Raw genomic sequence first — 21,481 nt, forward strand, 5'->3', positions numbered from 1 at the left:
GCGAAGTGTAGCGTCACGGCCCCAAACAATGAACAGTCTACAAGGTCTGAAAAACCTGGGGGTTGAGCTCCAATGCAGGTCCGTGAACTCATACCAATGATCGGCGGTCCATGGTTCCGCATCAAACGGTCCTATGGTCGCCGGGGCAGATTGAACCCCGATGGGCAGTGGAGGCAGCTAGGTCAACTTCGGGAGAGAAACGGGGATGCAGAGGATGCACTGGGCCTTTCGTTTGAGCTAAGCTTCACCTTACCTGTCCAGAGGACATACAAACTGATAAATAGTACCGCTCAATCTGGAGGTCAACAGAGCCAATTGGGGGTTGCGTTTCATCACCCATGCATTTTGTGCCTTCGCGGATACGCTGGTTCAGGAAACGTACTGGAGGTAGACCTCCTCTTGCCCGCTGGCATTTCGCCGCACTTGACACACGTGCAGGGCTGTTCGTGGAAGGCGATGGATTGCGCAGAGGGCGTTTTTTTTCACTGACACTCGCCGGTGTGGTAACGAACTCCCCGCGAGGTGTAGGTACCACCCGCCTGATAACGATCAATGGAAGTCGTGTCACTGGCGGTGATAGAATCGTCGCGCCGGTATTTTTTGCTTGGGTTCGCCTGTGACGTGCATGGACAGTCTCGGGATTCACTTTTTCAACGAGTCCTAGCTTTGCCGGCACCCTGCTGGGGGCACGGTTTGTGTTCGCTGGTCCTTGGGTGCGACGCAGGCTTACCTTTTGCACTTGCGTAATCCCTTACTTACTGCGCTTGCAGTGCCCCCTCGCAGCACGGGACTATTTCCCTTGCCGTGCTTTCGTCGCGCCTGCAGGCTGTTTTTGGCGGTTGCACCGCCCCAGCATTTGTAGAGAACATGCCTTGGTCCAACGGGTCAACCTCTCTGTTGTTGACCGTCTGAAGAGTATTGTTCGAACCTATCCAGGTAGCTTACTGAGGCGGGGTCAAGCATGTCCGGGACTATCCACCGCAGCATTTTGAAATGGAAGATATCCTGGAAGGGATTATCCCCCGGGGTAGGGGAACCTCCGCGACAAGCTAGTTTGGCTTGCCAGGTTTCAAGATGGCGGGCCATTGTGTTGCGATAGGACCGTAAGGTGAAGATTCTCCGATGACGGATAAACGACTACATACAGGCCCTCCTTGCTAGTGCCAGAACTGTTGATTGCGGATTCTAACAACACACCAATCAACACGTGCGTAACGTTGGAGTTTGGTCAAGGAGCCAACACGTTATTAGGGTTTGAAAATACGAAATAAATGCATGAGAGCTTTTATAAAGTGGTTTGCGATGCTATGTAGCAATTCAACCGCCGATTGATTTGTATTAGTATTGTGGGTCGTGTCGCACAAACGCGGATGAACTTACAAATGGATATGGGAATAGTTTAATACAACCAGTTTTTCTAGAGAGAGAGTTCAAAGTGTAAAATGCGAAGCCCTTAATGAAGGGTACTTCCTCTTTTTCTAACGGATGAATGCATGTAATCATCATTAAATCCATGGGTGGTGTGCAATTTCAGTGACATAATCCAGTCTTGCGTCCCCGATTTGTCCATTTCACTAAGCTATTTCACGCGATTTGGAGCAAGTAAACGGACACGGTGGGAGCTCCGTAAGATTTGCAGACCTGACGTGCGCTTAACCGTTCTGAGGGAGTAGGGTCACACTTCATCCCCATACGGTGACTCCCACGTTAGGCCTTGATTTCCCAAGTCATAACATTTTGGGGGATAATTTTTTTATCAATATCAATACAAGCTATCTAGTTGCTAATTTGGTTTGTAATTTATTTTTATTTATTTATTTTTTTTTTGTTTTTAGGGCTTTAATTTTTATTCCTGTATTTTTAGTGTTGGATTGTACAGAGGAGTTAGTTTAATGGCTGATACAGGAGTTGAAATTGTTCAAAGAGCATTGAAGGACTACTCTAGTCCTATTGTTGAAGGGTGCTATTCCAGCATCAGGAGGCCACCAGTTCAACCAAATACGTTTGAAATAAAGCTAGCAATTATTCAACTGATATAGCTTGCGGTTCAATTTGCGGGGTTACCTAATGATGATCCCAACTTGCATATCACTAACTTTCTGGAGCTCTGCGACACATTCAAACACAATGGAGTATCCGATGATGCGATTAGGCTTAGATTTTTCCCATTCTCTCTTTGGGATAAAGCTAAGACTTGGTTGATTTCTTTGCCGTTAAGAAGTATCACTACATGGAATGAGTTGGTTCAAGCATTCCTTACGAAACACTTCCCACCTGTCAAGTCTGTTAAGATGAGGAGTGATATCACTAATTTTTTCCAGCAAGATATGGAGTCACTCTATGAAGCTTGGGAGATATTTAAGGATCTCTTACGAAGGTGTCCTCACCATAGGCTGCCAATATGGTTGCAAGTGCAGACGTTTTATAATGGGTTGCTGCCAAATATACAAGTGATGATTAATGCTGCAAGTGGGGGAGCTTTGAATTAAAACTCATTCTCTAACATGTGAATTTTGTTTAAGAAATCATTTATCTGGAGATTGCCAGGAAGGAAGTTTGTTTGCTCAACCCGAGCAAGTGCATTATGCCAACAATTTTCAAAAAGGGCAAGGGAATCCATACTTAAGCACATATACTCCAGCATGGGAAAATCATCCAAACTTCGCATGGAGTAACAACAATGAGCACAAACCACCACCAAGCTTCTAACCTCAAGAGAAGAGATCTAATATGGAGAGTGTCCTCACTAAATTCATGGAGGAGTTAGGAAAAAGATTTGACAAGAATGAAGCTCAACTCCAAAAGTATGAAGTTTTATTGCAAAACCAATTCGCTTCCATAAGAAATCTTGAAACTCAAATGGGGCAAATCCATAATATTTTAGCGGGAAGAGTTCAAGGAACATTACCGAGTGATATCGATAAGAATCTGAAGGAGAGAGTCAATGCTATCATGCTGAGAAGTGGTAAGGAGTTGAAGGAAATAAGGAAGGAAGAAGAAACAAAAGAAAAACTCGAAGAAGGAAAAGAAGGCACAGGGACAGAAATTGACAAAAATGCCCATGTTGCGACGAACGATGACAAGACCCTCTCGTATCCTCACAGAGTGCAAAAACAGAGATTGGATAAGCAATTCGGTAAGTTCATGGATATGTTTAGAATTTTACACATTAACATTCCTTTTGTAGACATGTTGGAGCAAATGCCGAAGTACGCGAAGTTTCTGAAGGAGATTATCACCAAAAAGAAGAGGTTTGAAGAACATGAGACGGTGATGCTTACGGAAGAGTGTAGCGTGTTGTTATTGAAGAAATTACCACAAAAGCTCAAAGATCCAGGGAGTTTCACAATTCCTTGCACAATAGGTAATGTTCATTTTGAAAAAGTTTTATGTGACCTAGGGGCTAGTGTTAACCTCATGCCATTTTCGATTTATAAGAAACTAGGCCTAGAGGGAGTAAAACCAACCACAGTCCATCTTCAACTAGCTGATAAGTCTATAAAATACCCCAGGGGAGTAGTAGAAGATGTATTGATCAAGGTAGATAAGTTGATTTTCCCGGTGGATTTTATTGTTCTTGACATGGAAGAAGATCGGGAAGTACCTCTAATTCTAGGAAGACCCTTTCTAGCTACGGGTAAAACTTCTATAGATGTTCACCAAGGGAAGCTAATCTTAAGAGTAGAGGATGAACAAGTAGAGTTTAATGTGTTTGATGTCATGAAGTACCCATCTTTGAGGGAAGATACTTGCTTTAAGATTAGCATCCTTGATGACAAAGTAACAGAAACCTTAGAAGAAAACTACCCTAGCTCACCCCTAGAAAATTGTTTAGTCAACTCTAGGATTATGGAGGCTAAATTTGAGAGGGTAGATGAACAACAATTGAAGCCTTATGTGTATGGTGGATTGAAGGATAGAAAAGTTTGGATTTTCTTAGATGATCCAGATTGAATGAGTCAAAAAGTCGAGCTTACGACTCTAATAAAGCGCTTCTTGGGAGGCAACCCAAGCTCTTTACTTTAATTTTGAGTTTTCTTTTGAATTTATTTTAGATTTTCGTTTAATGTGTAAGTTGTGATAACTTTGGTTTGGTTTGATATGTTAGTTGTTTATGTTTTACCCATTATTTCTGTTATACACACTAAATTGGCCAAGAAAGGTGCATAGTTTGTTTTCTTTTGACTAGATTCCTGATGACTATTGGATACAACAAACAATATACATAACTTCACAAGACTAGCTCCACATAAATGTTACGCACGAAGAGTATTATAGTTGTTCTCTTTGCACATTGAGGACAATGTTCATCTCTAACGTTGGGGGTAAGGAATATTTTTGGCAAAATTTAGTTTCATTCGATGGACATCATTGAATATCTTTTGCTTTGAATTATCTCTTTAAAAGCTTTTGGGTGGAATTGTTTTAGGTGTGTTGTAAGGTCAAAGAGTTAATGTATTTTGTTTTGTTTTGGAACTCATACATAAGTCAATGATAAGACCATGATTGTGAATTTGTGACATTGAGATTTTATTAACTTTTGCGTAATGTAAAGATGATAGTAGATGACAATTGCATTTAGTTATGACTTTCTTGGGAATGGTTTTGATTGGTTGAATAATTCGGAAACTTAGAGACGTTTTATATGTGTTTTTATGGCCAATAATTTTTTTTTGTGAAAATTGGGCATAAACTCTGGAACTCACTTGATAACCACTTGAGGCAAATCTTAGAATCTGCATTGCTTAGGATATGATTTAGGCAATTTTCTTTGGAACGATTGAGCCTTTCAAGCCAACCTATATTACTTTATCCCTAGTTAATAACCCTTTGAGCCTATTATTATACACTTGGTAAGCCTTATTTTTTGTTGTTGTAAACCCACTATAACTCACTTTGACGATGAAGCCTAAAACACTTTCCGACCCATCTTATTGTGAGAAACTTAATTTAGGGTGACCTTATAAGAAAAACTCATAAAAAGAAGTGTGGTAGAGGAAAATGAATATATCTTTTAGACCACAACCTGAGTATGTGCAATGAGATAGGTTGGGGGTTGTGAAAAGAACAAAAAAAATGATAGTAGAAGCAAGGTGAGGTAGATGAAATTTTTTTTTTTTTTTTTTTTTTGAGTTACTATCTTCCTTTAAAAAACAAAAACAAAAACAAAAACAAAAGAAAAATTTGGAAAAAAAAGAAAAATTTGCAGAAAAATAGGAAGAAGTCTAGGGAGAAGAACATGAAATGAGGTACTTTGCATGAGGGTTTGTGCTAATGTTGGAAGGAAGAGTTCAATCAATGTAAAGGGTAGAGAGTGAATGAGAAGGGAAGCAAGAAAGAGATTGTTCATGGTCATTTACTGTAAAATATTAAGTCTCTTACATTTTGTTAAAATCCTTCCGTTCTTTCATAACCATTACCTTAGCGTAACGTTACAACCATGAAAAAAAACCTAATGATCCGAGGTATGATTGGATTCTACATTAGTGGAGAGTGATTTGAAAAGTGAGCCTATGGAATTTGATTGCACATGTGTTTGATTTTCGTACTTTGCCTATGGAAGCTATGCATCAAATCATCTGAGTTTTTGGATGAATGGTTTGTAATGATTATGAGAGAGGTCAATACAAAAGTGAGTTGAAATTCACTTATTCTTTGCATTTGCATGTTGTAATTATTCAATTTGTTCACATTGACACAATTTTTGAGACGATTTATGTATGAATCCTAAAATGTTTGTTTGAGTCTTTAGTTTTGAGTCTAAGTGAAGTCAGGTTTGGATGTTTGTGGTATCATCGCTGGAAACCCTCACGAGACTATAACTAGTCAAACTAGGGCCGCCTAGGGGTTTAAAGGCTTGTTGCATATGCAAATGCAACCGTGACATCTACGGAAATGATTTAGGATAGTTTATATATAACTTTATTTTGCTTGCGTTTTCAAGCTAAAGGACTTGTTCTATCGCTTAGCTTGCTAGGACTAGCAGAAGCTAGTTGGGGTTGTGATAAAGCTTGAAATACACTTTTTTAGTATTTTATGGGGATTAATTGTGGGAAATTAGGCTTAATTTGGTAAAGTTACTTAATATTTTCATAATTGCCTTTTACATCACGGGTGTTTTTGAGTGTTTTTTAGGCTACTAGTGCAATGTTATGCTTGGATGAAAATCATGTCGGCAACGGAATGAGTGACGAGTGGAAACAAACGGATCAAGAATCGGAGTTGAATTGAGAAGTTATAGAAGTTGAAGTAAAGAAATTCTAGATTACGTTCTAGCTTAAGCATGCCTCGGTATTTTGAGAATATCATGAAATATAGAACTTTGATTAAGACATTCTTAAACCGTTGGAAAGCTATTCAAAGGGTTACATTTCATATGTTTACCACTTTTTCAAATTTCATCGTTATCGAGTTCAAAAATCACTATCTCTAAAGAATAGTGGAATGATGCGAGAGAAGTGCACAGCTACTGTGCCGTGGCACACTTTTTCCAGTAGCTACTGTGCCGCGGCATAGTCACGGAAGTTACTAACTTGTTATCCATTTTTAGGTAGGAGAATAGGTTAAGGGTTCTAAATCAAATAGAATTAGAAAAACAAAACCCTAACCCTTATGGGGTATAAATAGAAGTCTTTTAGTATTATGAGGGATCTTTGGTGAGAAGAAAGGGAGAAATTCTGCAGAGAAGAGAAAACGAAATTATGGAGCTTTGATTCACAATATGATAAGTTTTCCTTGTTCTTTTCTTATAAACTCATGATGAATGTTTTAATAAAGATGATTGTTTCTTTCATGTTTATAATGAACTAATTTTATTCTCTAGGGCTAAGATGCCCCAATCTCTTAATTTGTATTGATCTTTGATTGTTAATGTTTTTAAGAATTCTTCCTAAGTTTTACTATTTTTCCTAATGCTTTTGATTCTTAAGGGCCTAAGAATTGAATAACTAAGGGACTAAGTGAGATCGGAGATAAACTTAGTTGGTCTACGGTAGTAAAACTATAGGTTGAGCGAACGCTAAGATATGTTACCGCGATTTGTGAGGTTTTGGTAAACCCACAGAACGTAATGATCTCCAATTGCTTAAATCTGATTAGAGATAATTCGAGTTAGTAATTAGGGGTTAATTTGATAATGTTCGACAAATTTATGAAAATTTAAGGAGTTTGACCTGTAAGAAGAACTTAACAAAATTAGCATAAGTGATCAATACATATGAATAAGATTTGTGTGAAATCTATACCCTAGTCTAGTCCCTGTTTTTACCCAAGGTTTATTTTAATTGTTCTCTTTTTAATTTCAATTGTTAATTTTATTTAATTTAGGTTTTTCCTTGATAAAATTGGATTGATCAAATAGTAATAGGAGTTTAATTGGTAATTGATATTTAATTCCCTTGGTTCGTATACGTATTTATACACTTTATTACTGCACGATTTCGTATATTTGCGAAAATCACAACATATAACCTTTTACTTTTAATTTAATATTCTATAATATATGTATTGATCTCCTGGAATGTTGTTATTATAATTAAATTCTATTCACATTGTTGTTAGAATTCTTATTTATTTATTTTATACCCTATTTTTCTCATTATATATAATAATTCTCACATATAAATGATTCTCGCCAGACATTTCGAAATTTTTTAAGAGATTAATACGAATTGCCCCCTGGATTAGAAGCTCAGCCTTTGCTTATTATTCAATCAAATACTGCTTTGGCTCTGTCTATGGTGCTGCTTCATTGTTAAAAAATTAATTCTTCATTTGTTTTATAATTTCGAAAACGTCAAAATTTTGTTTTGCTGCATACATGCATGGGATTGAAATGCATTTACGTTGTCTTGTTATTAATTGTTCTTCCATAAACCTTAAAACTAATGAAAATTCAGAGTTTGACAATCTGGAATTTTGACTTTATCTTTGTTTATCTTTCTAGCGTAGAACAATATTGTTAGTTGTAAGATTTATCATAGACACTAATTATTCAAAAATTTCATAAAATAAAATCAGAAATATTATGGAAAATTAATCAGTAATTTCCTTTAAAGTTTCATCAAATCTGTCCCAAACCTTATTTCTAACATCACTAACGAAAATCTGAAACATGGTGTTAATAAATTTTGAACAGTTACGTACAAAATTGTGAGATTTTGTTGTATAATTAAGTTCTAATTATAAATTATTTTGAAAAGCTAGATACATTTTAACTATTAAAAATTTTGGTTTTTGATTTTATTTTTGTCCTATTAATCTTAATTGACATATGTAAGGTATAAACAAGGTTTTAATCCTTTAGATGAAGTATTCAAAGTAAGAAGAGATGAGAGATCCTTTTCAATAAGTGCATTGCCAAGATATAAGCTTAGGAGTACCCTGGGTTAAAATAAAATATTTGAAAGTAGTTAGTATTACTGTAATTGGCTTTGGTTAAAATGTCAGTTATCAAAGCAGTGAAGTAATGCGCACGTGTTGCATCTACACTATATTAAAGAAGGGTAAAACTATTTGTACAAACTCTTTATACAAAAGTTTGTACAAACTGATATGATATAAGTGTCAGTGATATGAAAATTTATATAACATTAATGCAATATTAAGTTTTGGACTTCAAAACCACATGATATTGTTATAACATGTAATATGTCACGTCAATTTATACAAACTTTCTTTGTACAAGAGTTTGTACAAATAACATTCCCCTTAAAGAAAGCCATGTGCATTCTTGTGATCAATGAACAGTAACAGAAAATATTTCGTTCTCTTTTCTCTCAAATTACTCTCAAGTTTTCTTCAAGTGTAGAATAACACCTTTCTGCTTGCTACTTTTAACTCTCCTCATTAAGGCCATTTTTGGTACCAGCTGGTATCCTTAGCTTAATAAATTTTGTTACATAACTTTTAATTTCATTATAATTTTATTAATTGACTAATTATTATGCATTAAAGTTTAGTTGTTATCCTTAAACTCATTAAAATGAATCAAAATAAAAGGAAAAAGAATAATTGACCAAGCAAATGCAAAATCACCGATTCTATTATCAACTAGATTTTCTATATATGAAATGGGTTTATCTTCTCGTTATATTAGTTGCTTCTATAAAACTTGGAAACTAATGAAAATCCAGAGTTTGACAATCTTAAAAATTGACTTTTCTTGATATATCTTCCTTAATTAGAATGAGTTTTTCTAGTTGTAAGATTTCATACACTACTTATTTAAAATTTCACCCAAAAAAAAAAAATTTCATAATTATAATGGAAAACTAATCAGTAAGTCCGTCAGACTTTTTTATTTATCACTGGAAAACACAAACATGTTTTAATCAATTCTGAAAAGTTACATACAAAATCTTGAGGTTTTGTTTTATAAATTCTATTAATTATGGATTTTTGTTAGTTTTTAAATTTTAATCTTGACCAATTAATCTTATTTTGACAAATGTACTGGTACAACACACGTTTTAATATTTTAATTAATATCATAAGAAGTGATAAGAGATCCTTAAGGTTTTCTTAGGTTTTGACACGGAACAGTATTATATCAATTTTCATAACCTTGTCAACTAAGGGCATCTCCAACCGCTAAATGGTGCAAAAAACACCAAATTGGCATGGTTGGCACTCCAACCCACGCTAAACACTGCACCAAAATGGCGTGGTACTGTAGCAAAAAAAATATTTTTTTTAATTTTGGTTTTTTTTGTTTTTTGTTTTTAATTTTGTTAAGTTATTTGAGTATTAAATTTACATCAAAAATCACACCAAATTTGAGTATTTGTATTTAATTTAATTTGATTATTATTTATAATAATGATATAATTTAAAAAATGATGAAAAATTAAAAATAGAACTTTATTCAATGCAAATATTAAACTACAATAACTCAAAATAAAAATTAACACTAATTTAAAAACACTAAAATTAAAAGAAAATACAACATAAACTAAAATAACAATTTAGTATTCCGGTAGATTAGTTCCGGATCCAGTAAGATCATCAAAATATTGAAAAAAACTTGAATAGACAACACATCTTTTTTTTTTTTTTTGTATCATTTTATATTAGATGTAATGTTTTCTATAATGTTTTTCTATATTAAATGTAATGTTTATTTGATTAAATAAATGTTTAATTCTATTAAATTAGTATAATTTTCAAAATAATTATTATTTAATAAAAATATCATTTCCAATATTTAATTAATATATACAAAAATAATGAGTGGAATAGATTAATTGTTGATTATTATAATAAAAGAAAAAAAAAGAATATTCTAAAGAATATTCTTTTTGGTGCAATATTTGGTGTTGTGGGTTGGAGATGGAATAGTGTTTTGCACCAAATTTTGCACCAATTTGGTGTAATTTTGCACCAAATTGGTGCAATGGGTTGGAGATGGTCTAAGGGGTGTTTGTCTAGGTTAAGAAAATTAGCTTATAAGCAACAAGTGCTTATAAATTAATTTTAGCTTATAAGCATTTAAAATTTTAAGCAATTACGTGTTTAGTTAAAATACTTATAAATGACTGATAAGTAATTAACGTGTTTGGAAAAATGTGACTTATAAGTACATTTTATTATAAAATGAATAAAAAAGGTACTACATTAAATAAGGGTATACTATAGAATTTTAAAATTAAATAAGGATAATATGGTAATATACTTGGTCAAACTAGCTTATAATCAGAGTGCTTATAAGCCAAAAAAAAAAAAAGTGTCTCCCCTCCCCACCTCAACTTATTTTTTTTTTATTTTTTTATTTTTTTGCTTATAAGCTTAACTTATAAACTCAAAAAAGTTATAAACAAACACGTCAGCTTAATTTTAGAGCTTATAAGTTAGTTTAACCAACTTATAAGCTTAAACAAACACCCCTTAAGTTAATTATTTTACACGAATCAAAATAAAAGGAAAATGAATGATTGATCGAGCAAACGCTGAATCACGAATTCTGTTATCAACTGGAGCCAAAATTCATGAAACTCATTAATTAGCTTGAAAACCGCGTATAATTGCTAGCAATTGGCTGCCAGCAAAATAAGATTAGAGATCAAAACTTGTCATTCATGTATGATTAATATTAATTATCATAGAATGGCTGATGAATTATTCACAAAAAGTTTGAAGATACAACAAAAAAAGGCCGTCAATGCTAGAATACAAAGACTTGCTAGAATACATGCACGGCTGCTTTTATTTTAAAGCCGCCATCATGGACGAGCTTGATTCACAACTTTAGAACAGTATTTCGTTGACATTGAAGACTATAAATAACATGTTAACATTAAGATTCTCATTCATTAATTCATCCATCCATCAATCTCTTTCAACATTATTCTCTCAGTCTACCAATTTAGTTTTTTTGCTTTCAGTTGCTAATTAAAATGGCTTCATTTATTAGTTATACATGTTCTAGTGTTGTCACCATATTGTTGATTATTTGTATACAAAGTGAAGCTCAACTCTCTTCAACATTCTATGACTCTACATGTCCTAATGCTCTCACTACAATCCGCACTGCTATTAGGACTGCCATTTCTCGAGAGCGTAGAATGGCAGCTTCTCTCATTCGTCTCCATTTTCATGACTGCTTTGTTCAGGTATACATAAAGCTTGAAGAGGAATTAAGCAGTTTTTCTTTTGATCATTTTTTTTACTAAGAGTTGGTTAATTAATTGCAGGGCTGTGATGCATCCATCTTGTTGAATGATTCCTCCACAATCACCAGTGAGAAAAATGCCCTGCCCAATTTGAATTCAGCAAGGGGATACGAAGTCATAGATAATGCAAAGTCTCAAGTCGAGAAAATTTGTCCGGGTGCTGTTTCGTGTGCAGATATTCTTACTGTTGCAGCCCGTGATGCATCATTTGCAGTAAGTTATAATATTATTTCAAATCATTTTTCTTACCATATATCATCCAACTTTTGTGAAAATGGATTTTTAATAGTGACAATTAAATAGGTTGGTGGACCATCATGGATAGTTAAACTTGGAAGAAGAGACTCTACCACAGCAAGTTTAAGCTCAGCTAATACCGAACTGCCTGGCTTTGGAGATAGCCTTGATAGACTTGTTTCGATGTTCGGAGCCAAAGGTTTGAGTGCAAGGGACATGGTCGCTCTTTCAGGTTCGCATACAATTGGACAAGCACAGTGTTTCACCTTCCGTAATAGGATTTATAACAACGCAAGTGATATAGATGCTGGCTTTGCTAGTACTCGAAGACGTCAATGTCCAGCTACTGGTGGGAATGCAAATCTTGCACCGCTTGAATTGGTCACACCCAATTCTTTCGATAATAACTACTTCAAGAATCTTATTCAGAAGAAGGGTCTTCTTGCATCAGATCAAGTACTCTTTAGTGGAGGATCTACTGATAGCATTGTTGATGAATATAGTAAGAACCCAACAAAATTCAAATCTGATTTTGCAGCTGCCATGATAAAGATGGGAGATATCAACTCTCTTACTGGTTCTGAAGGGCAAATACGAAAGTTATGCTATGCTGTTAATTAAACTGCTTTCATATTTTATTCAAATTTCAATTGTAAACTGTAAATGTGATGATTCAATTGACTGTGGTTCATTTTCTAGAATTAATAAGGGATGCCTTTAGTAAGAGTGGCATTCCAGAAATGCATACTTCTGTTTTGTATTTATTCTTCATTAATTTCAAGTGTAATATATAAAAGTAGTTGTGTTTTTGCTTTTAAATAAGATGCAATTTATATTCATTATGGTTATTTTCCAAGGAAAATAGCAGTAAAGTACTTGAAAAGAGAACAAATAAGCTGATTTTCATTGTCCATGCATGGAGGTTTCAAATGATCCAAAATAATAATATAAAAATCCATAAAAAATTGAATGAAGACTGCTATTTTTTGCAGACAGGATGTTATCTTTCATTATGAAGCCGCCATCATCGACCAGCTTAAATCAAATTATATCCAAAATATAAATATAAAAAGTACTTCTAGTTAGATTGTCAGCATCTTGATTAATACTCATGTCATCTAGTTTTCTCATTATATATAATATATTCTCACATACAAATGACTCTCGACAGATATTTCGAAATTTTTTAAGAGATTAATACAAATTCCCCACTGGATTGAGAAGCTAAAGCCTTTGCTTATTATTTAATCAAATACTGCTTTGGCTCTGTCTATGGTGGCGGCTTCATTGTTAAAAATTAACTCTTCATTCGTTCAATAATTTCAAAAAAGTCAAAGTTTTGTTTCGCTGCATGCATGGGACCCGGAATATATGAAATGCTTTTGTCTTGTTATTAATTGTTGCTTCTATAAAACCTTAGAACTAATGAAAATTCAGAGTTTGACAATCTGGAATATTGACTTTATCTTTGTATATCTTTCTAAAGTAGAAATAATATTGTTAGTTGTAAGATTTGTCATATACACTACTTATTCAAAAAATAAAATAAAAAATCAGAAAAATATAATGGAAAAGTAATAAGTAATTTCCTTTAAAGTTTCATTAAATCTGAAAGAGTTTGTCAACTCTTTTTTAAGCACAGCAGAATGGTTATGGATGAGTGTTACACTAATTTGTTTGATGATCATAAAACAATAAAAAAATCAACCAACGATGAGCATAAACGTAAAGCACACAAGGAGATACATGGTACGACTAAAATACACTTTTACCCTACATCCATGAGACTTGATCCATATCGAAGCTAATCCACTATAACACAAACCATTACAAGACAATCTAGAGTTGAATTTAATTACAACAAAGTAAAACTCCTTGTTCTATAATACACTAAACTCCATCTCCGATTGCTTCAAGGTTCTGTCACAATCAGCTTCCTCCAAGAATCCTCCTGAATAGCTTGAGCTCCCCTCAAGCTTCAATGGTTGAAGCTTCCCTTCAACTCCTTGGCTTAACTCCCTTTAAGCTTATAAACAAAGGAACCAAGTTCCTACACTCAATGATCAACAAAGTGATTGATAAAGATAAATAAAAAACAAAGAGAACCTAAACAAAAAGAACTCTAAAAAAATTCAGAGGTTTAATGGAAGTTCAATATATCAAGTCTTAAGAAACGCAAGGAAGAAGATGAACATTATATATCCTTGCACTTTTTCATCTCCACAGTACACGTACAAGCCACTTTTCAATAAGGAGCCTTGGATCACTCTTTTGAAAGAGTGACACATATAGAGTGACAAAGCAATGCAAATATCATGCATTAAAATAAAACTTGATAATCAAGAAAGAAAAATGCCACATGTATTGGGAAACGAAATGTCTGCACAGAAGAAAAATGTGTCCACATAATTTGTTCAATCACAATCAAAGAAAACAAAGTAATTTGTGCACATTCACATGATATTACTAACAATACACCGTTTTGTATTTCTAAACATCAAGAATCTTAGCTGTTGTATTTCTAAACTGAAAAGAGCAAAGTTAGTTCAGTTTATATACAAGAACGAAGACTCAACTAACTTCTCTAAACATCACCGTTTTGGTGTTTTACAAAGACAACCTTTTACATATTTTGCAATATTACACTTTGAGCCCAATATGATTGACATGCACCCTCAAACTAGACTGCATGATCTGCTTGAATTGACATTTTTAGAAAGAGCTTAGTCCAATATTATTGACATGCTTCCTCAAACCAGACTCCATGACCTGTTGAATTGCCACTTCTTGAGAGAACTTTCTGAACAGTTGACTAATACTCCTCTTGAAAGCAGACTAGGTTTTCATTCACAAGATGCAAACACAATGTTTCTTGAATCCAGGCATAAGCACTTCCTTCACAAGTCATGCAAAATCAACATATGTTTAACACCAGTAGATAACCAACTACACTGAACTACCAGAAAAATCAATTTAATTTGAACACATCTTGAGCACACTTACTTCACAAGCTGCAAACACAATGTTTCTTGAATCCTAAACGAACAAACTTCAACACTATCAACAACTAAACCTCAACTCTTGTTTTAAAAATAGAATGAATCAAAACAAAATGCATTTCTGTTAGTAAAACAAACTCATCTCTACGGAGCCAATACAAACTTATCCTTATAGTGAAAGCTTCCAATAACTCAGTTCAAAATAAACTCATCTCTGCAGAGCCAGTACAAACTTATTCCTATAGTGAAAGCTTCCAGTAACTCGGTTCAAAATAGAACACATTTCTCTACAGTACAAAGGTCAGCTTCTAAACAAAAAAGAGATGTATTGTTGTAAAACAAAATTTAGTAACCCTGTACTAAAAATTTAGCTCTTATACCAAAGCAGAATAGACAACTGCAGTAACCTTGTCTTAAAGCTCTGCCTAAGAAGTCTGCACAACAAAATTCAGCTCTAAACAAAATCAACTGTAGTAGCAAATAAAAAGTCAGTTCAACAGGACATTTGCCAGAAAGAAATTCTACCCATGATTATAAACCTTTAGAACTATAAATCCAGTTTACTAACAACAGTTAGTTTATGCCTTAAATCCGCAAATTGGGCATATGACAAAGGTTCGGTTAATATATCAGCTATTTGAAGTTTGGAGGGAACATACTAAATTTTAACTTGTTTAGCTAATACCTGCTCTCAAATGTAATGTACATCAATTTCTATGTGCTTAGTTCTAGCATGGAAGACAGGATTCGCTGCTAGAGCTCTTGCACTTACATTAACACACCAAATGACAGGTGTGGTGGACAAAGATAATCCTAATTCACTAAAAACACTTTGTAACTAGGCCACTTCAGTCTCAGTTTGAGCTAGAGCTCGATATTAAGCTTCGGTGGAGGATAATGCTACAACTTTCTGCTTCTTGGAACTCCACTTAATCAAATTAGGACCCATATACACACAATATCCACTTGTAGACCTCATGTCTTCCAGATACTACCCCAATCAGCATCAGCATAGCATTCCACTTGTAAAGCTCCTATTGGTTTGATATGTAAACCATAATCCAAATTACCTTTCACATACCTTAGTATGCTTTTACAAGCTTGCCACTGTAAGTCAGTAAGAGCTGATAAAAACTGACTCAACTTATTAATAGGAAAGTTGGGATTAGGTCAGAGTGAGGTACAGGAGAGCACCTATGGTGATTCTAAAGAGAGTACGATTTTCAAATGGTGCATTGTCAGTGGAGAACAACTTAGTTCCAACAGCCGTTGGAGTAAGGCAAGAATTAGCATCTTGCATCTTGGTCTTGATTAACAAATCTGAAGCATACTTAGTTTGTTTTAGGTGAATACCTCTTGACTTTCGAGTAGCCTTTAAACCAAGAAAATAGTGAAGAGAGCCAAGTTTCTTAAGGGCAAACTGACCATTTAGCTCTTGCATGAGACGAGTAACATAAGAGGAATCAAACCCAGTAATTAGGATATCATCTACATAGACCAAAACATAGGTTAGTGAACCTTTTTGTTTAAAAATAAACAGTTTTGAATTTGACACAGAGTTATGGAATCCTTTGCTATGAAGGGCTGGTTTTAGCTTATCAAACCAAGCTCTAGAAGCTTGTTTGAGACCATAAAGAGCCTTGTTTAATCGACATATATAAGAAGGTTTTTCAGGATCTTCAAGCCTCAAAGGTTGCTGCATATAAACCTCCTCAGTAAATGTGTCATTGAGAAAGACATTATTCACAACAACTTATTGAATAACCCATCCTTTAGTAACATCTAATATGAGGATTATTCTGATGGTAGAAGGCTTGATTACTGGGCTAAAAGTTTCAAAGTAATCAAGACCAGGGGTTTGTTGAAAACAGGGCAACAAGCCTATCTTTATACTTTTGCAAAGACCCATCAGCATGATACTTAATTCTAAACACCCACTTTTTGCTGACAACATTGATATAAGGAGTTGGTGGCAAAAGGGTCTAGGTATTGTTATTTTTCAAAGCATCAAATTCACTTTGCATAGCAACTTTCCACTTAGTACTAGTAAGAACATCAAAGGATGAAACAGGCTTTGGTTTAATATCATCTTGTGCAGTGACTAGGGCTATAGATTGTGACTGTGTGCTAGAACTGGTAAGATAGAAAACGGGTTCTGGTTCAAGAGCATCATGTTTAGTAACTAGAGTTGTAGATTGTGATTCGTGCTGGTACTAAGAAGTAAATTTGCTACTACTTTAGCTCTTGTAATCATAGGATGATGGTTGAGAACACCAGATTTTGGACCAAGAGGAGCACTAGATTTTGAACCAAGGAAACCATCATCAAACTTGGATAGTGATAGATCAACTTCAATCGAGCAAGATAGCAGTAAATTAGGTGAGGCTATGACTAGTAGGGAGGAAATTGGAACAGAAGAAGTAGTGCTAGTAGTGCCTAATTGAGGTGAATGGGGTATTTGAGTGTTTGAGGAAGGTTGTGTAAGAAAAGTGAGTTTCATGTGGGTGTGGGCATGGACGTGGGTGTGAGTATGGGTGTGAGTATGGGTGTGAGTATGGGTGTGGCAATGGTGTTTTCCATTGAAACCAGTTTAGTAGTGTCTAATTGAGGTGAATGGTGTATTTGCGTGTTTAAGGAAGGTTGTGTAAGAGTAAATGAGTTTGATATGGGTGTGACAGTGGTGTTTTTCAGTGAAACCGGTTTGGTACTGCCTAATTGAGGTGAATAGGATATGTGAGTGTTTAAGGAAGGTTGTGTAGTACTCGATGAATGCAGTGAAGGTGTAGCAACAATATTGTTCAGTGAAACAAGCAGATTAGGAGAACTAGGAGACAATATAAGTGTAGAATTATTACCTTCTGTTGTATTGTGATGGATGTGCTGAGGTGGAGAACTAGTTATTGCAGAGGAACTAGCAGCATATCCAGTTGAAGAACCATCAAGAAATGTGTTTGAAGTATGTTTAGAATGCACAGGAATAAAAGCAAAGGAAGCAGGTGAAGATGTAGAAACTTGAATATTAGAAGAAGGACAATCATTGGATGGCAAAAACACATTGCCTTGAGAGAAAGGAAACTCACACTCATTAAATTTTAACACTTGGTGTGATAAAAAATTTACCATCAGGTTTTAAACATTTATACCCTTTGTGTACTAAGCTATAACGAACAAAGACACACTTGACTGTGTGAAAACTAAATTTGTGTTTGTTAAGAGATCTAAGGAAAGGAAAACAAGAGCAACCAAATACCTTAAGATGATCATAGGTATGAGCAATATGAAATAACTTTTGATAAGGAGATATATTCCCAAGTGTAGGTGTAGGCAGTTTATTTATTAGAAAAACAATAGTCTCAAATGCTAACCACAAAAAATGTAAGGGCATGGACGCATGTGCAAGAAGAGTTAAACCGGTTTCTACTTTGTCTGTGTTTCCTTTTAGGTCTTCCATTTTGTTGATGTATATGTGAACATAAATGTTTAAACCGAATTCCTAAATCAGTAAGATAAGAGTGAAGACCAATGTACTCTCCCCCTTGGTCAGACTGCAAACACTTGAGTTTGTGACAAAATTGCCTTTCGACTAAATGATAAAATTTGATAAAGATTGACTTATCTTCAACCTTGGTTCTAAGAGGAAACAACCAAGTGTACCTACTATAGTCATCTAAAAATTGAACATAAAATCTAAAACCTTCGGAAGAAGGCAAAGGAGCAAGCCTCCATACATCATTATGAACAAGTTCCAATGGTGCACTAGCATGTGAGGAAGAGTGTGGAATACTGGTGTGATGTAGTTTCCCTAATTGACACACATCACAAAACTCAACAGAGACATTTGATGATATATTAGACTGATGGGTAATATCTTTTGGTAATGTAGTGAGTATTTTGTGCAAGGTAGTGAAGTTAGGATGGTCTAATCTTTTATGCCAAGTCATATAAGAAGAATGAGTACTATTTACAACAAAAGTACAAGTAGAAATATTGTTATCATAAGCATTGCAAACTGAAGAAGAAGCATTATTTTTATTCATAGGTAAGAGTAAATCATTACATTGAGTAGACTTCACATGTGACAAAGACATATTAGCAGTAGGAATACAATGTAATACTATAGTTTTCTCTTTTCCAGGATCAGTTCAATCTCTGGTTTTTACATTAGGACTCAATGATGTATTTGGACAATTGGGTGTAAGATTTAATGACTTATTTGTACAACTAGCAACTGAAGTAAAACTAGATGCAGAATTCTAAGAAACTAAAGCAGACTTAATACCAATAGACTATAATGAATTACGAGACAAATGTGATGAATGACAAAAGGGTTTTTAATGAGGAACTCTCAATTGATACAAGCCACCTTTAAGCTCCCCTTGCAATAGTGTTGCCCTAGTTAGCTTGTCCTTAACAACACATCATTCAACATTAAATTCAACAACTACACTATTATCCTGAGTAAACTTAGAAATGCTTAAAAGATTCTTTGTTATTTTAGGCACACACAAAATATTTCTAAGATGAAGACATTTTGAATGTAAAAAGCTAGATAGGGAAGACCAACCAGTATGAGAAATCGGTAAACACTCACCATTGCCCGCTTGGAGTTGATTACCACCATCATAGGTCTGACTTATGCTCAAGTGGCTCAAATCTGATGCTACATGATCAGTAGCTCTTGAGTCCATGCACCAAAGAGGATATAAGGGAGTAAGAGATATAGCCAAGGCTGAATATTGAGCTTATTGATGAGAAGAGGTTGACAGACTAATAGCACTATTGAGTGTGGATTGTACAACACCAACAGTTGCTAGGAAAGCTTGATTGGATCCTCCTGACATTTGTTGACTACGTACTCCAAGAAATGGTGTATTGACAGTGTCACCTCCTATTATGTTGCCTGAGGAATGTTTTGATAAGAGTCATTCTAATATGGGTTATTCTGATGTGTCTTAAGGTGTTGTACCAAAATTTCCCATATTGAAACCTTGAGAGTTTGTGGACTAGAATTTTAACCACTTGGACTAGAATTATAACCACTTGGACCAGAATTAAGACCACCAGAATTGTATCCAACAATGTAGATTCTAGTGTATGCAGTATTGAACCTATGGTAACATTAGGCAGCTGAATGACCAACTTTAGGAAAAACTTGACAAATCAACTTGCTTATCCCATTTGCTTGACCTCTGCCTCTACCACAATTCTGAAAACCAGATGGTCTTGGACAATTTATAGGAACTTTAGGATTGGGATAAAAGTATGGATATCCACCATGTCCTGAACCATAATTCTCTGTGATAGGTACAGGATAAGTCTGAGCAAAGTGTGGATTTCCCAGTGAGACAAGAGAAGAAGTATGATTGGTAAATGAATGAGAAGTAGGCTGAATCCCTCCAGATGAGGCAATCTGTCCAGTTAAGGCAAGCTGAGTATTAGTAGGTTTATGTTCACTAACAGGTCCATAATGATTAATTGAGGCTATATTGGTAGAGCTATTATAAAATCGGTGGAGTTAAATTTCTCAAGTTTGATTTCAAACTTCTAGACCAGAAATTGGGCCTCTTGTAAGGTAACTCTGTCCATTTTTATTCAAGTCTAAAGGTGAGATTAACAACTACAGCATCATATTCTGGACTTAAACCACCAAGTATGTATTGTAACAACTTTTCATCAATTACAACCAACCCAATAGCTGATAGACTTTCAGAAATTTCTTTCATTTTTTAACATATTCTTCAATACTTAAATTGCATTTTTGGGTTGTTTGTAACAGATTTTTTTAAGTGTTGAGTTTTGGCCTTTGAATCATTCACAAACTCATGTTTTAATGTGAACCAAATTTTTGTGGAAAATTTGCATTTTGAAACATTGCCAAACATTTCTTCATAAATAGATGCCAACAACCAACTCATAAGAAATATATTCACACGCTTCCACATGATATAAACAGGATCAAGTTTATCACCAACATAATCACTAGTAGTCTTAGATCATGAATTTGTGCTAATTCATTCTCAATTTCAGAATTCGACAAAATAAGAGGAGGACATGGGACTTTACCAAGTAAATGGTCCTCAAGTTTGTGTGAACCAACCACAAATAAGACTTGTGAGCTCCGAAAATGGTAGTTATTTCAAGTGAGCTTAGGGTTTATAACTTGTAGATTCGAAGCTAAAGTTGAAGTAGTGCGAAGTGAGGATTCCCGTAACATTTCCTCAACACGTTTAAGTAGTTGAGAAGAAGAGCCGGAAACATTCACCATTGACGTCAGTCACTAAACGAGAAAGAAGCAAAAAGGGAATTGAACTCTTTTAGAAGAATCAAGAATCTTAGCTGCTGTATTTCTTAACTGAAAAGAGTAAAGTTGGTTCAGTTTATATACAAGAATGAAGACTCAACTACTCTAAACGTCACCGTTTTGGTGTTTTACAAAGTCAACCCTTTACATTTTGCAATATTACCTTTGAGCCCAATATGATTGACAATTACAACATGTGCAAACCAATAAAAGAGTTCACAATTGTGCTTAAGTACAAACTCGCACACAAAGTTCGTAAGTCGATAATAAAACTT

At 34.7% G+C, this 21,481-nt stretch overlaps 2 protein-coding genes and 1 non-coding gene across 4 annotated transcripts; 2 read left to right on the forward strand and 1 right to left on the reverse strand.

Moving 5' to 3' along the window:
• Positions 1–2,288: 2,288 nt before the first annotated feature.
• Positions 2,289–2,395, reverse strand: LOC116128443. Its single transcript, XR_004127759.1, has one exon. It is a non-coding gene; the product is annotated as a small nucleolar RNA R71 (small nucleolar RNA).
• A 335-nt stretch (positions 2,396–2,730) lies between these two features.
• Positions 2,731–4,067, forward strand: LOC116128425. Its single transcript, XM_031414148.1, has 2 exons — positions 2,731–3,780; positions 4,056–4,067. The coding sequence occupies exons 1-2, from the start codon at positions 2,731–2,733 to the stop codon at positions 4,065–4,067; spliced, it is 1,062 nt and encodes a 353-aa protein (XP_031270008.1).
• Positions 4,068–11,364: 7,297 nt separating this feature from the next.
• On the forward strand, positions 11,365–12,705 carry LOC116128438 (lignin-forming anionic peroxidase-like). 2 transcript variants are annotated; one of them, XM_031414162.1, is made up of 4 exons: positions 11,365–11,609; positions 11,691–11,882; positions 11,973–12,138; positions 12,227–12,705. In XM_031414162.1, the coding sequence occupies exons 1-4, from the start codon at positions 11,394–11,396 to the stop codon at positions 12,451–12,453; spliced, it is 801 nt and encodes a 266-aa protein (XP_031270022.1). In that variant the 5' UTR covers positions 11,365–11,393; the 3' UTR covers positions 12,454–12,705. The 2 variants fall into 2 exon arrangements, with proteins under 2 accessions (XP_031270022.1, XP_031270021.1); XM_031414161.1 differs by having other exon boundaries at positions 11,973–12,705.
• The last annotated feature ends 8,776 nt before the right edge of the window (positions 12,706–21,481 follow it).

Source organism: Pistacia vera, unplaced genomic scaffold (assembly GCF_008641045.1).
Source record: "Pistacia vera cultivar Batoury unplaced genomic scaffold, PisVer_v2 Contig20, whole genome shotgun sequence".
Classification (NCBI taxonomy): domain Eukaryota; kingdom Viridiplantae; phylum Streptophyta; class Magnoliopsida; order Sapindales; family Anacardiaceae; genus Pistacia; species Pistacia vera.

What these genes read in the sequence shown, in the direction of transcription:
- LOC116128425 (XM_031414148.1), top strand. Translation starts at nt 2,731, where the DNA reads ATGGAGAGTGTCCTCACTAAATTCATGGAGGAGTTAGGAAAAAGATTT.
- LOC116128438 (XM_031414161.1), top strand. Translation starts at nt 11,394, where the DNA reads ATGGCTTCATTTATTAGTTATACATGTTCTAGTGTTGTCACCATATTG. An exon ending in TTCATGACTGCTTTGTTCAG is followed by an intron (nt 11,610 to 11,690) that starts GTATACATAAAG and finishes AATTAATTGCAG; the next exon opens with GGCTGTGATGCATCCATCTT. An exon ending in CCCGTGATGCATCATTTGCA is followed by an intron (nt 11,883 to 11,972) that starts GTAAGTTATAAT and finishes ACAATTAAATAG; the next exon opens with GTTGGTGGACCATCATGGAT.